This window comes from Mytilus galloprovincialis, chromosome 1 (genome assembly GCF_965363235.1).
Source record: "Mytilus galloprovincialis chromosome 1, xbMytGall1.hap1.1, whole genome shotgun sequence".
NCBI lineage: Eukaryota > Metazoa > Mollusca > Bivalvia > Mytilida > Mytilidae > Mytilus > Mytilus galloprovincialis.
In genome coordinates, this window is record NC_134838.1 from 6696748 (window position 1) to 6712458 (window position 15711).

The window sequence follows — 15711 nt, forward strand, 5'->3', positions numbered from 1 at the left end:
AGACACACTGATCTAGACATTAACATGACTAAATATGTATTGCAATACAGTTATGATCCTAAATTATATCGATGCTTATAGTTTGGCATGGTACAAGGTCATGTTTTTTTCGTCCTGTTTATGACATCCGTTTACTGGTCGATATTTTACCCTGGGAAAACAAGGTTGATATTTATGAGTTGAAATTGACCTTGATCTATTCTTTGGTCGGTAGTACATGTATGTGACTTTTGTATTTTTGTTAGATATTTGTGTGCTTATTTCGGATCTCTCAAGCCTCCTGATATTTTATTTATTATTTTTGTGTCGTTTTTTTTTTTTGTCGCTGGTTAAGTTACAAACAACTAAATACTTCATATAAATAATATAATAAATTTAGTGAAAAATTTTACAAAATTTCAATCCTGGTATCTAGGATGAGTTTAAAATAACGCTCGAAGCATTATTCTGTATGCAGCTTAATTTTGAACGCAAAATACAAAATCTTTTGAAACCCAGCGATGAACTATTAAAGTTCATTAAAAGAAAGACCACAATCACTCTAAACTGTCAGCTTTGGCTCAGTTTGTTGAAACCTAAGTTTGTAAAGAGTTTATCGGTTTATAAATGGGAAAAGGAAGACATGTTTGGTATGAATTATGTTAATTGCGAAGCACTGACTACTGGGCTAATGATACATACCTTCGGGACTATTGTCCACCAACAAGTAACTTAGTGCTTTAAAATAAGAAAAACACTTTAAAGATTTTTTGCGTTTGAAGGCATTTTCTGGGTCTACCTTCATCGAGAGAAGTAAAACCCAAACATTTTGAAATCAAGATATGTATAAAAGCCTGAGGAGAAAGATGAATAAAAAGGAAATAAAAGAATAGCCTAAACCATTTAAGGTTGACTTTACCTTTACTTTATTGTATCAGATGAGCATCTGACTACTAATGTCTCTTTAGTGATAAAGATTGAAAAACATAAAGTTGATAAGAGTTGATTTAAACGAAAAGAAAAAAAATGTAGCCAAACCTGGACAGTCAGTGCTTTGCAGGATTGAGATTGGTACTTCAATTCGAATGTTAAAAAATAGCAAATTAAAATATTATATATCTATATTACCCTATCAGTACTGATGTACTGATCTATCTAATGATAGACAAGGTCAGTAACAATCTACCATCATAGATAGAGATATTATAACTAGTAATAGTTGTTCTGTAATCACAATTGATGTACTTTCAGTGATGCTCGAGGCGAAATCTTTTTTGAAGCCTTAACGTAAAAATACAAAATTTGAATAGATTCGTTTTAAATTTATTCTTAAAGAAACTAATATAAACTGTTTTATACTGTATTATGTGCTAAGTATAGTAAAACACTAAAATTGATTTACATACAATCGGTCTTTCTCTCTCTTTTTTTCACAAGATCTTAGTGAGCAGATTCGAACTCACGACCTTTAGCATATCAAGCCATACCACTACACCAGGACGACTGGATACGAACTAACAGTAATTTAACATACTTAAAGGAAGCAAGATCTTTTTATAAGTGGGGCGAGTTGGCAGACCTTTATTCAGTGGGGTTTAAACTTTTTTTTGTTAATAAGTGAGTTGTCAGACTGATTGTTCAATATGATTTTACACATTTTCAAAAGTGCGGTGAGTCGGTAAACAAGAGTGGGGCGATATTTTTATAAAGTGGCGATATAGTATGGGCCGATTGGCAAGTGGGGCGAGTTGACATTGTTTGATATCTACTCATCGTGTTCGGGGTTCATAAAGGGTATACATCATATAATGATATATAAAGTATATTATAATGGTTGTGTGGCTTTTTAAACTAGATTTTATGAATTGTAAATGGTTTTTCGTCTAATCTAAAACAGCTGGGATGTAAAATAGTTATCCCACTCGGACTTAGTTTGTCAGTGTGGGATAACTTTTAATTATTCTTTCAAAATAGAAACATTCTAATGAAAACAGTTTTGGTTACAACGCTCAAATATCTTTAATAAAAAATGTAGAGCACATTTATTTATAAGAAAGTTTTATATAAACATAGCATGCACCTAATGAGTTTCTGCACAATTAGCATTGAGACATCATAGTGCTATAACACAACTTTAATTAAAGCAAACAAATAGTTATACATTGATTAAATCGTGCATGTGATCTGTATGTTTTCCCTATAGGAGACGCAAACAAAGAGACATGCAAACGCAAGTTTTGTCTTAAACAAGTGGAAGAATTTATTATGCGAATGACATTTTCATTTAAACGAGGTAAAAGTTAGTCAAAGATACCAGGTGTCCCTTTTGTTACGCCAGACACGCATTTCGTCTATATTAGATTCATCAGTAGAATTTGAATCTAAACAGTTGGTATGCAAAACAAAATACGTTGAAATATTAAGTAAAACCATACCATGGTTATATTCAATCACAGTTCAGTTCATTGGTTCATACTTTGTCGAGTTTACATTCGATCGAGTTTCAATATTGTTACAACTGCAAAGCACAATTTGGCAACAAACATTTGTGAGTGTTATACGTCATTTTCATTTTGAACCTATATGAAATTAAATAAAAATCTATAGTTAGTTACTTTTTATTATTTTTCCTTTTTATTTGTATGAAAATATAAAACTAAAGGATGTGGTATGGTTGCCGATAAGACAACTCTCAATAAGAGAAAATACTACACAGAAAAATCAAACTCTAAACCTTATGGACACATATCTGTATAATTTATGAATGTACAGTTTTCATAAAACAATCATCAAAGATTCCAGACCTATCATTTTGAATACCAGACGCTATTCTACAGAAGATTCATAAGGGACGACATCAAAATCAATGTCGGATAAAAAAAAAACTTAATTCATATAGTTTTTTTTGACTTACCCCCTTTTTTTGGAAAAATTGATTGACCAATAATGATATGTATAAGTCGATGTCAAATGAACAAAACTTGCAGCAATTTTGACCCACCCCACCCCCAAAGTATTTGAATTAAAAAATTTTTATCCGTCATTGATTTTTTTATGTCGTCCCTTAGTGACACTCGAATGAAGAGCGTTGAAGACTGAAAATTCCAAACGGCTTTCCAAAACCACATCAAGGATATTTTAAATCACTACATGGTGATGATATTTTCTGCAAATTATTCACTTTTCATGAGATATGACTCAAAACAGTGGACTTCTTATATATAAAAGTGACTTTAGTTTCAAAATTCTTTTGAAATTCACCTGATTTTACTCTATTTCAGGGGCTTTACGCTTTACAGGCGTTAAAATGTACAATGAAGTCCAAATATCGAGCATATCAATCCGGATGCTTGAGTCAGTGTCTTCTTAGAAAAGAAAATCGAAACCGGTTATATATTTTATATGTTTCCTTCATTATTATTTGTACAGGTACGAGTGGTATAGTCTTATTCAAATATTGCAAAAATGTCGCCTACAAGTTTATTTAAATGCTGATATTGCACAATAGCCTCAACATGATTTAAATCATAACATATATGTATATAAAACTAGTGAATCAATGTTTGGTATGCCTTATTTGGTACGAGTATAACAAAGGCGAGTGATTTACCCAGATATTTCAACACCAAATATCAAGTTCATGGGACTTATTTAATCACGCAAATTATCAAGGAAATATGTTAAAAGAGAAGATATGATAAGACTACTTTATGAACCCTAAAACTCGAATATCGAAAGGTGAAGTTATAGATCTTTCAAATAAAATTCGTCAGATGCGTTTTCACATGACACAAGGCTTGCGGATATTAATATACATATTTTCAAATTGTGCAGGACAAAGTTGCTTCAGGGATTCTAATTTCGACAATTTAATGCAATACTACATTGCCAAAATAGCTTCTTAAAAACTGTTCACTAGTAGTAAATATGAGGCGCAGCCTGATAAAAAAAGTTCTTTGCTACAAGAAAAGATAAGTCCATTACTGAAATGTTGGTTACATAAAATTAAATAATTGACAGGAAATATAATCCCCATCTAGTTTTTAATATCGTTAGTGAGTATTTTCAGAATTAGAGTCTTGAATTTTTTTAAGCTTTGAACCTTATAACTATTTGTTTATTTGAACGTCACTGACCATGATGAGTATTTGGAAGACGTTTAATGATTTTCTTTTATTGGTATCATACATATTTTAAAATACGCATATATTTCCCTGTTTACATTTAACTTCAAAGGACTAATATAATATATAGTTATAATTTAATTTTGGATGTAACGCGTGTTCTGATTGGCTGACGTTGTTGTTTATCAGTTCTTGGCCATTATTTCGGTCAGGTGACCGTGACGTCATCAACGTTTTTTCATGGTTGACTCCGGTTTAAAATGGAATTTAGAATTAAATTATACGAAATAACTGTAATTTTTTATCTGTCTATTGGAAATAACATAAAAAATGTGGTGCACACTGACTAACCCGCAAAGCAATTATTCTTTGCCAATCCGTAAATTGCAGAATAAATACTACTGAAACTCGATCGGCGTGAACTCGACAAAGTATCAACCAATGAACTGAACTGCCTCTATGATATAATTAACTAAAAGTTCAACGTCGTATTTGATTTGGTCTACAACTGATAATTTGGGTACACGTCTAGTTAAGATAAAGCCTTGACTCATAACTGTTTCTGCTTTAAATTTACAATGCAAGCAAAATGCCCTTGTCGTGTAATAAAGGTAGTCCTTATTCCTTTTGCGTATTCGGGTGTAATTTGTCTATGTTTTGTTTGGTTTTTATCAGCTCGTCAAAATTTGAATAAGATTTTGAATTTTCAAATATGTTGGCCATACGCATCACTGAAGAGACATTAGTTGTTTAAATGCGCGCATATGGTGCTATAAAATTGTATGGCACCGTTAACATTATTTCAATATGTTGATGACTTTCTGTTACAATCTTGGCATCTATGTGGAGTTTAGTTATTCACATAAGTCTTTAGACGATATCATTCTATGTCTATTTATCAATAGAGCTAACATTATTTTATTAGGATTGAACAATTTTTCTATTTTTGGAATTAATTTACAATAACACGGCCCTCATACTTCCTACTTTGAATGAATTGATAAATGAGACAGTTTAAATATAGACGATTTAATATATTAATAGTTTGATATGTAAATATAGAAATGTGGCATGGACATATACAATCCGATCGTTTTTAAAGTGAATGACAATAAGCAGCATAATTCCTATACACATAAATTTGTGGTATCAATAGCGCGTGATTTGTAAATCACTTTTCGATCACTGTCATCATATAAAACTACCTACAAGTGTTATAAATGACGAGACTATAATTGAACATTAAATCTGAATCTTTATCTATAAAAATGACTAGTATCTCCAAATGAAATGTTTTAAACATCTGTAAACTACCGTCGCCTTAATCAAGCTTTCCCAACAAAATACTAAATCGCTTTTTTGTTTGTTTCATTTACTGAATCTCTTTCTGACTAGCAAGTTGTCTGCAGATTTCTGATTTAAGGTGAAATTTCCCCAAACCCGATTTAAACTCACAAAACTAAAAATAAAGTTCAATTTTCAGTTTGAAAAAAAAAACTTCCTTTAATAAATTTACATTGTCTATTTTAAGTGACTTTACATGAATCTAATTATATCTTTAGGAAATATTTAAAGTTCGATTTTGATTTGTATAATTATAGACATGATATAACATTTTTTTAATTTTAGGCATAAATTTTGAAGGGCTTATTAAAGCTGATCTCTTTGCCTGAAGCGTAAACAGGAAGTTGACTATGTTTGTCAGACTAAAGGAAAAAAATATTATTTAAATTTGTAAATTAACATCACTCAATGTTCTTAGGACACTTTTTTCGTAATGTTCTATTGTTTAATTGTGTGTTTCGCTGTCCTGTATGTTCTTCCATTCACTTGTATTGTAGTCCTGTCATGTAATGTTGTCATTTTAGTGTTTTAATTCAACATTGTCATTAAAGCGGGAGGTTTGGCTAGACACAAAAACCAGGCCCAACCCACCATTTTTTTCTTAAAATGTCATGTACCAAGTCCGGAAAATAGCTATTGTTATCTTATAGTTAGTTTCTGTGTATGTTGCATTTTAGTGTATCTGTTGTTTTGTTGTTCTCTCCATTATATTTGATGTGTTTTCCTCAGTTTTAGTTTATAACCAGAATTTGTTTTTTTTTCTCAATCGATTTATGAATTTCGAACAGCGGTATACTCCTGTTCACTTTATTTACTTGAACATAATTTTCCATACATTCAGTGACATATGTCGGATACGACTTGTGTCTTACATTATAGAGACTTGAAATTTATGTTTCTGCACTAAAAGTGTACTACTGATTTTTGAATACAATTAAAATGTATCAAATCAATATTTCTGAACTTATTGTGTACTATTGATTTTTTGATTTATTTAGAATTTACCAAACCGACGTTTCTGCACTTCAAGTGTACTATATTGATTTTTTAATATATTTAGAATTTACCGAACTTATATTTCTGCATTTCGTTTACCTATGTCTGTTCACATAGATAACAAACATTAAGAAGTTACAGTTTCACATCGTTGTCAATATAATGAAATTTTATGTCATTGTCATACAAGTGAGAGGTTTAGCTAGATATAAAACCAGATTTAATTTACCAATTTCTACATAAGAAAATGCCTGTACCAAGTCAGGAATATGACAGTTGTTATAAATTTGTTTGATGTGTTTGACCTTTCAATTTTTTTTTCAAGTGTTTTACTGATTTTTTAACATATTTAGAATCAACTAAATTCATATGTCTGCAGTTCAAGTATGTTATTTATTAATGAATATAATTAACAGTATTTTGAAAGTCTTTTCTCCATTTTAGAAGTCATAAAAATATTCCTAAAGTACCAACTTTTCCCATTTGTACATAGTTGATATAATGGGGAATATATCACATTAGAAGTATACCAGGGTAAATTACTCTTATTTCGATTGTTTAATTCGTCGATAATTAATCTACTGAAATGACATCCGTGTGCCGGATTCGAGAATTGATACAAATCAACCGAAAACTCTCATGTGTCACCTAAATCGTTTACCTATGTCTGTTCACATAAATAACAAACATTTAGAAGTTACATTTTCACATCGTTGTCAATATAATGAAATTTTATGCTATTGTCATACAAATGAGAGGTTTAGCTAGCTATAAAACCAGATTGAATAATCAACCATTTTGTACAGTAGAAAATGTATGTACCAAGTTAGGAATATGACAGTTGTTACCCATTCGTTTGGTGTGTTTCGGCTTTTGATTTTGCAATTTGAGTAGGGACTTTCCGATTTGAATTTTCCTCGTAGTTCGGTTTTTTTGTGATTTAATATTTTCATTGGTATACATTTTTTTTCTTTTTGAATTTGATTCAAGTCATCTTTAGTTCTGTCCTCCTTCCTTTCCATTTTGTTTAAAGTAAATGAAGAAGTTAAACCGAGAAAGACTATAAAATTTTTAATTGCATATAAACAAATGTTATATATACAAATTTGTATTAAGAATAATGATTGTCAGTATTGAAATGTTACAAATGTTACACAGTTTTCGAGAAACCGAATCAGCAATGCGAGATCGAATCAGCACTGCATACTCCTCCTCGTGTTGGGTCTGAAGTACAGATATCATTGATAAACATTGGTCGAGTTTTAATACAGCAACATGCTATCACCAGGTCATATTAGCAGGTGCATAGGTCACAAGAACTCTATACTGATCGTATAAATAACGGATCTTTTATGACTTCTAAATATCCAGGTTTGGCTTCCTGCAAAAAAAACGAAGTTTTGTTTATTACAAATGATGTACTTGCACTCAATCATCATATTCATGTTGAATGCGATATTTTGCATACTAAGAAATGCTTAAGATGTTCAAAAAACGTTGGTTTGTCAGATATTAGCATTTATGTTTGTTTAATTCTATTTTACACAATTGCTTCAGTGCTTCCAACTTCTTTTATTGATGGAGAACTTCTTTAATACTGGTCTCATTTTATGATCTTGATATCAATAAATACAACAAGATGTTTTATACAAAAAAGTACAATAAGCGTCTGTAAAATACTCAAAGGTCAAATATAACGAAGAACATCATGTTCATGACATCAAAGAGACATCTCAACATTTCTGCATATTTTTTTTATATTATTCTATAAACTATAAAAATATATAAATGCAAGAATTTTTACTTTTTTTGCGTTTTTTAAGTGAAAATAGTGATAATGACCTTTTTCTCGATATTGTTGTTACATTATCCTTTATTTTGCTGCTAACAATTTTTTAATCTTAAAACCAATTATGCACTTTTCTTGTTATTACCTGGTGAAAGGTCATATGTACTGTAATTATCATCAATCAGGTAACCGGACAACTGTACACTGTGACATGGCGTAGTAATTGTTGATGAACTCTTCAATGCTGTCTGAACTATCATTATGTATCAAAACACAGTCTATTTCTTCACTGCCATCTGCTTTATTTGTTGATGAAAGCACGCTTTCAACAGTTTTCAAACAATCGACCTAAAATGCAAAAAATAAGGTAAATATTGCGTATGTCAGTTCAAACCTACGAATTAAACATTATAATCGTTAAGATTTTTATCCATTTTCTTTTGGCAACACAAAGTTTTCTATTATTTGTGATAATAGAAGATAGCAGTTTGCTTTTTGTATTCAGAACCTTTTTTGCTTTCTCTGTAATATACTTTTCTGTATTTGATAACCAATAAGTTTCAAAATTATAACATCAACTATAATTTCAAAATTACCTTGATGACTTCAATGTCGTTTTCCCAACAAAATGCTTCCACGAGTTTCTCATGAATTTGCATTGTAACATCTTCTGTTTTATTTTGCAGTAAACAAAGCCCAACATTTTCTGGAGAGCTGAAAAAGAAAGTTTTAGATTAGTATTATCGTCATTACATTGACAGACGTAAAAATACATTTTCTTAACCAATATACATGAACATATTAAATTTTTTATTAAACTTTCCTATCATAAAAGATTCTGGAAATTAATAGTTTCGGAGATATTTTTCACCGTGTGGTTATTTTGTTATTAGAGCAATATCATCTAAAGTCGTGTGAATTTTAATCAAATTGCGCATCAACATATAACAAATATTATTGTTCTACCGTTTCGTATTCAGCGACCTTGATTTATTTACTATATATAAACAAAATATTCACTCAAGGACTTTAATAAACTTGTTTTTTTGTAAAGTATACATAATGTTTTCCAAACATTTTCTTTTTATCCATTGTTTACCAAATTCGACTTACTTCTGTAATATTTTGGCACATTCATAAACGCCAGCAACAACTCTGTTCTCTTTTTGACCTTTTTTTAAGACTTCCTTCAACGCAAATCCCAAATTGTTGACATCATTTCTGTAAAATAAAATGTAAACAACATAAATGTAAATTCCCTATTTCTATTTATATAACACCTTCCACATCAGCTGATATGATCTGGCAGTTTAAATCAGTCAATACGGTTTGACGTCATACAACAGCAGACGTGTCATGGGTTGATGTGTACTGGGTTAGAACAAGCAAGTTTAATCACGAGTTTTCGTATATAGACACCAGGAATCACGAGGACTTGGTAATATCCAAATTAATCTTCGTTCCATCATGCCCATGTCATTTTATTCCTCGGTGCACTTTTGAAATTTATAATCTTGAAATTAATGAGTTTGGAGTTTGTGAGTTCTGTAAAGACACTATGAGCATGTCCATAGTCTGATTCATTTCCATATTTTTCATTAAATATATCGTGAACTGCAATTCCAACTCAGAAGGTCGCATGTAGAAGAATATACATAAAGGGGAAATCCTTCATAGGACACTATATTAGCCCTGAAACATGAACAGTTTTGTTAAGAAAATCCTCAGAGAAAATCAAATTCAATATAAGTATCCCAAAATGTTATGAAGGCTACGTTTGTGTTTGATGGATGTTTTTCTCAGCAAAAACGGATTCTAGCATAAACTCAGGGTTGCACCTGCTCGGATCCATTTTGTACACTCTTTACATGTTTTTTTCTTTTAATAAATTACACATTTTGCAAAGTTTTTTTAGCGCTTCTTCACATGCATGTCAAAAGAGTGTCCTCCTGTCCTAGTATATATTTTTTCTTCGATGCGACCCTGTTTAAAATATATTGACTTCAGTTTGCTAATTATTTTTTCCAAAATATGTATCAATCTTATATAAAAAAGGTATAAATTAAATATCTTACCTGTTTGAATCCACGACAACATCAAAATCTTCAGGAAAAGTCATTTTGTAATCACAGACGAATAAAGAATAAAATTTCGTAACGCAGTAATCCACGTGCTTTATGAAAATGATAGATATGTATTCTGAGTACCGTGGTAAAATCACTTCTCATAAATACGTACAACAACAAAAAGGAGTCATACTGGATTTTGATTGGCCAATATTTATCAAAGTCGAAGGTATTTGTCCTTGACACATATACGTTTTTCATTTGAATTCTTTAATTGCATATCAAATAAACAATACAATTTTCAAATAAAGCGTAAAATATATATCTCTTTAACCGTGCAGTCATAAAATATTATAAATACTATAATTATGTACTTCTCAGTGAAAATATGTCAAATTCTCCCAACATAATAGAGTGCATTAACCCAATGAGAGTGCTCGGTTATATCAGACGTTCAGTGCACTGTTCTACATTTGATCGGTAGTACAAAGCATGTCTGTCTGTAGTCATTTATCTTAGTTTTTTAAAGTTCAATCACACGCTAACATTTATAATCAAGGAGACGAAATATAATGTAGAGTGAAGAGAAAGGTGTATAAATAATGGTACAGACTACATTTCGTATGATGTTTAATACATGTTTATTGTAATCGATTATACATTGTCATTTTTTTTATTATTTTTTTTTTTTTTATTGTAAACTGATTACATTTGAACCTACAACTGTCTACATAAACAAAAGAAATTAAGGGAAAGGGTCTTGAAATATATCGTTACCCTGGATATTATGCTTATTTTGATCAGGAATTCTCTCTATATGCAATCCAAAAACATATATACATATATGGAGAGCTTAAATACACCCCCATAAACAGTTCAAATACCATTCACAATCGACTCTGGTCAACCGAGAAACCCCTTTATTTCCGTAAAATGTTAGAAATTTAACGAGCGCTATTTGCATTACCACAGATAGATATTAAAATGGTTTTCGATGAAATTTTAATAATTCCACGTGTTTTCCCTGGAATATGAACTCTTTGGAAAGACTACGCATTTCCATTTAACAGTGTAACATGTTGTCAGTACATCTTGTTTGGTGTGTTATCAATAATTCAATATTGCATGAGAACTCGGCAAAAATCTAACATCCTCAGGCGTAGATGATGTTATTTCATATAGCAGTTTGGTTTCGGTCTCAGTCAGTTCTCTACATACGTTAAGAGTATAGCCGGGGCCTTCCAAAATTTTGCAATGAAAGTAATTTTTGCGTTTATTTAGTGCGATCCTTTGAAGTCCAAAACAGGGAATTGCAATATGCAATTGTGAACTCCAACTTAATATAATTTATAAAAAAAAGATAGACGTAAGTTAAATGATTCAACATTGTTAAAGTGTCCAATAATAACCTTTCCTTTGCAAATTAATTGAAGGGATCTAGAAAATCTGAAAGAGTTGGAAAATGAGAAAAATAACTCATTAGTGAAAACAGGGGACACATTTATTGTGTGTAATGTGATGACCAAAAATAATCGACCCTCAATTAAGAAGACAATTAGCCAACAATAAAACATAAAAGATGTTTTTAAAGCTCATTTTATTTGCGTATTCATTTTAACAAACTTCGTTATGAGTCTATGTTTTACCCAAAATAACATTCACCCAAATCAACATATCTCAATAAGACATCTTGTAGCAAATTACCTTTTGATCAGGCTGTAATCTATATGACCAAATGTTTAAATGAGGCTATGTTTTAAAGGGCAAAGTTAGAAGCTCTAACGCAAATACATGTATATGCAAGACCCAATTTAAAAAGACTATTGATATCTTATAAACTTGTGTCCTGTGATAGTGCATCACAAAGATGTTATTTAGTAGAATTATAATTACACATTTTAAAATTCGAATACAAGAGGCAAAAAGTAGTCATAACTTTTCTTTTACATATATTCATATTTCCTTGATAATTCAAGTGAACACCCAATAAGTTAAGATTTGGGGCTGAAATATCTTGTTTAATCACCCTTTAAAAATACCCGTTCCAAATAAGGAATAAAAAATATTGATTCATTATTGTTATATACAAATATATAAGGATATAATGATATGAATCCTGTTGGGGCGAGTGTACAATAATGTATGCCAACATTTAAATAGATTTGTAGGCGTCAATGTCTGTTATTATTTAAATTCGACTATATCACGCATATCTGTGTATACAAATAACAGTTGTCGATTTTCTTTTTCTATGAGTTTAATGACTCAAGCATCCGCATTGTAGTACTCGATATTAGGAGTTTATAATGCAGTAAGTTTTATATAATCTTAAGCATTTAAACGCCTCTATCCGTCAAGTCCCGGGGTAAAAAATTCCTTGGAAATTATAAGTCACTAAAGGATGTCCACTGTTAAAATTTTCCATGTTAGGGGAGGGTTGGCGCCTCCAAACATGTTTAATCCAGTCAGAATTTGTATGTGCTTGCCAAGTCAGAAGCATGTAATTCAATGGTTGTCGTTTGTTGCTTTAAATCATATTTGTTTTTTGTTCATTGTATTTTACTTAAACCCGACCGTTAGTTTTTTGTTCATTGTATTGTACTTAAACCCGACCGTTAGTTTTTTGTTCATTGTAATGTACTTAAACCCGACCGTTAGTTTTTTGTTCATTGTATTGTACTTAAACCAGACCGTTAGTTTTTTGTTCATTGTATTTTACTTAAACCCGACCGTTAGTTTTTTGTTCATTGTATTGTACTTTTTGGAATTTTGGATCCCAAATGCTCTTCAACTTTGTACTTGTTTGGCTTTATAAATATTTTGATACGAGCGTCACTGATGAGTCTTATGTAGACGAAACGAGCGTCTGGCGTACTAAATTATAATCCTGGTACCTTTGATAACTATTTTGCCGTTGCATTATCATTTTTTTCATTTGTCGAATATCCATTTGGTATCTTTCGCCTCTCTTTTATATGCGAATTACTTCTTCGTGCCTTCTTTAGTTCAGACCTTTGATACTTTTTAACAAGGTCAACGGAAACCATCAACTGCTGATTATAAAAGCATATTTTGTTAGATATTACTAATGAAACATAACAATATGACATACGACCTTGATGAGCTTATTGACTATAGCGCAGTATATCTATTTTTGCGTTTTTGCATAACAAAACGGGATTCTATCCTATAAATACATGGCACATGTAAGTCTAATTATGGATCATGCCTGCAGATACGATAATTGTATTGTTGAATTAAATATACAATTATTACTTAACATAACTGAACTTATAACGCAAAAAGAGTTTAGACAAATGGTATGGTCGTGATGTTGCAGGGAAATCAATACAGAGCTTATAAAAAAAACAATTACAAGAAGATTTTTGAGAAATGTCAATGACAAAATCAAAATACTTTGAGAGGGTAACATACGATTTCTAAGAACAATATGTTGAGCTGTAAATTCATTCCGCTGGTTGACATAGTCTAACGTTTGGTCTTGTCAAATTTTATGGACTACTTCCTTTTAAAGTTTACCTTGAAGATCGTTATTTTTGTTTTTTTAAATATTGTTTTGACGTATGCTTCACTGACAAGTTTTGATGATGAATCCATTACGTATATATAAGATATTAACTCTGCTCGTCAAGTTTTCAAGAGTTGACTGGAACCTAGAAATAATGCCATTATCCGACTCTTCATACAACCAGTACATCCATTTGGCAGTGCGGGACGTGTTTCAAATACGCAGTCAATTCTAGTCGGAGTGTGGGGACATTAAAAAGAGATAGCCATTCCTATGCATGTGAGGTTAAGATGGAAGGCTCTCTGCACACCAAAGAACCAGTAAAAAAACTGCTTGAAGGTTCTGTAGTTTCTGTCCATTATCACCTTATTGGATCCTGTTGATGCACTTGAATTAGGCAAACAACATTTTATCATCATTTTTAAAATAGATAAAACGATTATTTTGCTATACTTTACAATTTCGATGTTCAAAAGACACAATTAAAGAAGCGAAACGATGAAAAACACTCCTGTCTATGTTGAATTATATAGGTTCCCTTTGGGTCATTTACTCACAATTACATCCCATACCAAGTAAGTCTCTTTATGTAGTTATCATAAAGTATTTAAAGTTAATCGGATGGGTGCATTGTGACTGTTAAAGTCAGTAATCCATCATTTTTTGGAATAAGTATGATGAAATGTGACCTGACCGTCTAACCTTACACTGTCTGACCTTACACAATGGTCAGTTTATTCAGTAAGTAAAGTTATCTTAGTACAAGCAGATTATTGGATCATCATTGAAAATAGTTTAATTCAAATATTATTTGATAGATAACCTTTATTTTCCATAGAGAACCTATTGTAGTCCAACTCCGTACAATGATAAGGACATACAGTATTTGTTATATTGATAATAATAATTAAACAAATACATACAAAAAAAAACGCATAGAATAAAATATATTATAAATTATAGTAATTAGTTAATAATATAATCATATGTATATTATTTTAATGCTCAATTTACTAGAAGCAATCAGCATCATATCTATGAATTTTCCTGGGAGTTTGGTGTTTTTGTTATTTTACTTTTTACATTCTTTTCTGATATTTTTCATTAGATTTTGAGGAGAAAATTTAAATCTACGATGTTTGGATTCAATTAGGCGGCTTGTATTTGGGGCAAAAACAGCAGTGGACGTGTTCGGCGACCAAGGAGAAACAATTTAGAAGGCCGCAACGTAATAGGAATGTTAGGACGTATTAATCTGCATGCAACTCAGTATAATCAAATACAGGAAACGTGCATTGGAAGTTATAAATATATCTGAACACTGTAAAGGTACGTGCCTTTCTGACCATGATATTGCAAGTCGTCCAGTATAAAGAACAAAAACTAGTAGTGTGATTTACTATGAAAATTGTATTTTTATGTTCTTCTTAAGATATAGGCTTACAAAACATTGATTCAAATTTTAACTTCCTATAACATTGGACAGTGACATAGCAATTAATGTAGAAATTAGTGGGAAAAGGGTTGAAAAAATCTTCTCAGTACCAAGAACAAAGAAATACAACAGACACATAAAATTTCGCACAAAGACAAAAAAGAAGAAAAATACACCGTGTACATCTAAGAATTCCTTGTAGTCATCTTATCTAAGTAGCAATGTGCACATACATAATACTCAATTTAACAAATGGACAAGAAACAAAAGGCAAAATCAGGCGGGTGTAATTGGGTATGATATCATAGTGTTTCTCGTTTCTAGTTTTTATATAAATTAGACCGTTGGTTTTCCTATTTAAATGGTCATTTAAACTAGTCATTATTTGGGGTAATTTGTAGCTTGTTCGGTGTGAGATCAGACTCCGTGTTAAGACCATTCTTTCGCCT

General features: G+C 31.0%; 1 protein-coding gene across 1 annotated transcript; it reads right to left on the bottom strand.

Moving 5' to 3' along the window:
• Positions 1-7499: 7499 nt before the first annotated feature.
• On the bottom strand, positions 7500-10463 carry LOC143064083 (growth arrest and DNA damage-inducible protein GADD45 gamma-like). Its single transcript, XM_076236633.1, has 5 exons — positions 10308-10463; positions 9346-9453; positions 8829-8946; positions 8378-8580; positions 7500-7824 (listed from the first exon to the last, which is right to left on the bottom strand). Exons 1-4 carry the CDS (start codon positions 10349-10351, stop codon positions 8410-8412), a joined length of 441 nt encoding a protein of 146 aa, XP_076092748.1. The 5' UTR covers positions 10352-10463; the 3' UTR covers positions 7500-7824; positions 8378-8409.
• Positions 10464-15711: the final 5248 nt, after the last annotated feature.

What these genes read in the sequence shown, in the direction of transcription:
- LOC143064083 (XM_076236633.1), bottom strand. Translation starts at nt 10,351, where the DNA reads ATGACTTTTCCTGAAGATTTTGATGTTGTCGTGGATTCAAACAG. An exon ending in GTTGTCGTGGATTCAAACAG is followed by an intron (nt 9,454 to 10,307) that starts GTAAGATATTTA and finishes TTTATTTTACAG; the next exon opens with AAATGATGTCAACAATTTGG. An exon ending in ACGACATTGAAGTCATCAAG is followed by an intron (nt 8,581 to 8,828) that starts GTAATTTTGAAA and finishes TTTGCATTTTAG; the next exon opens with GTCGATTGTTTGAAAACTGT.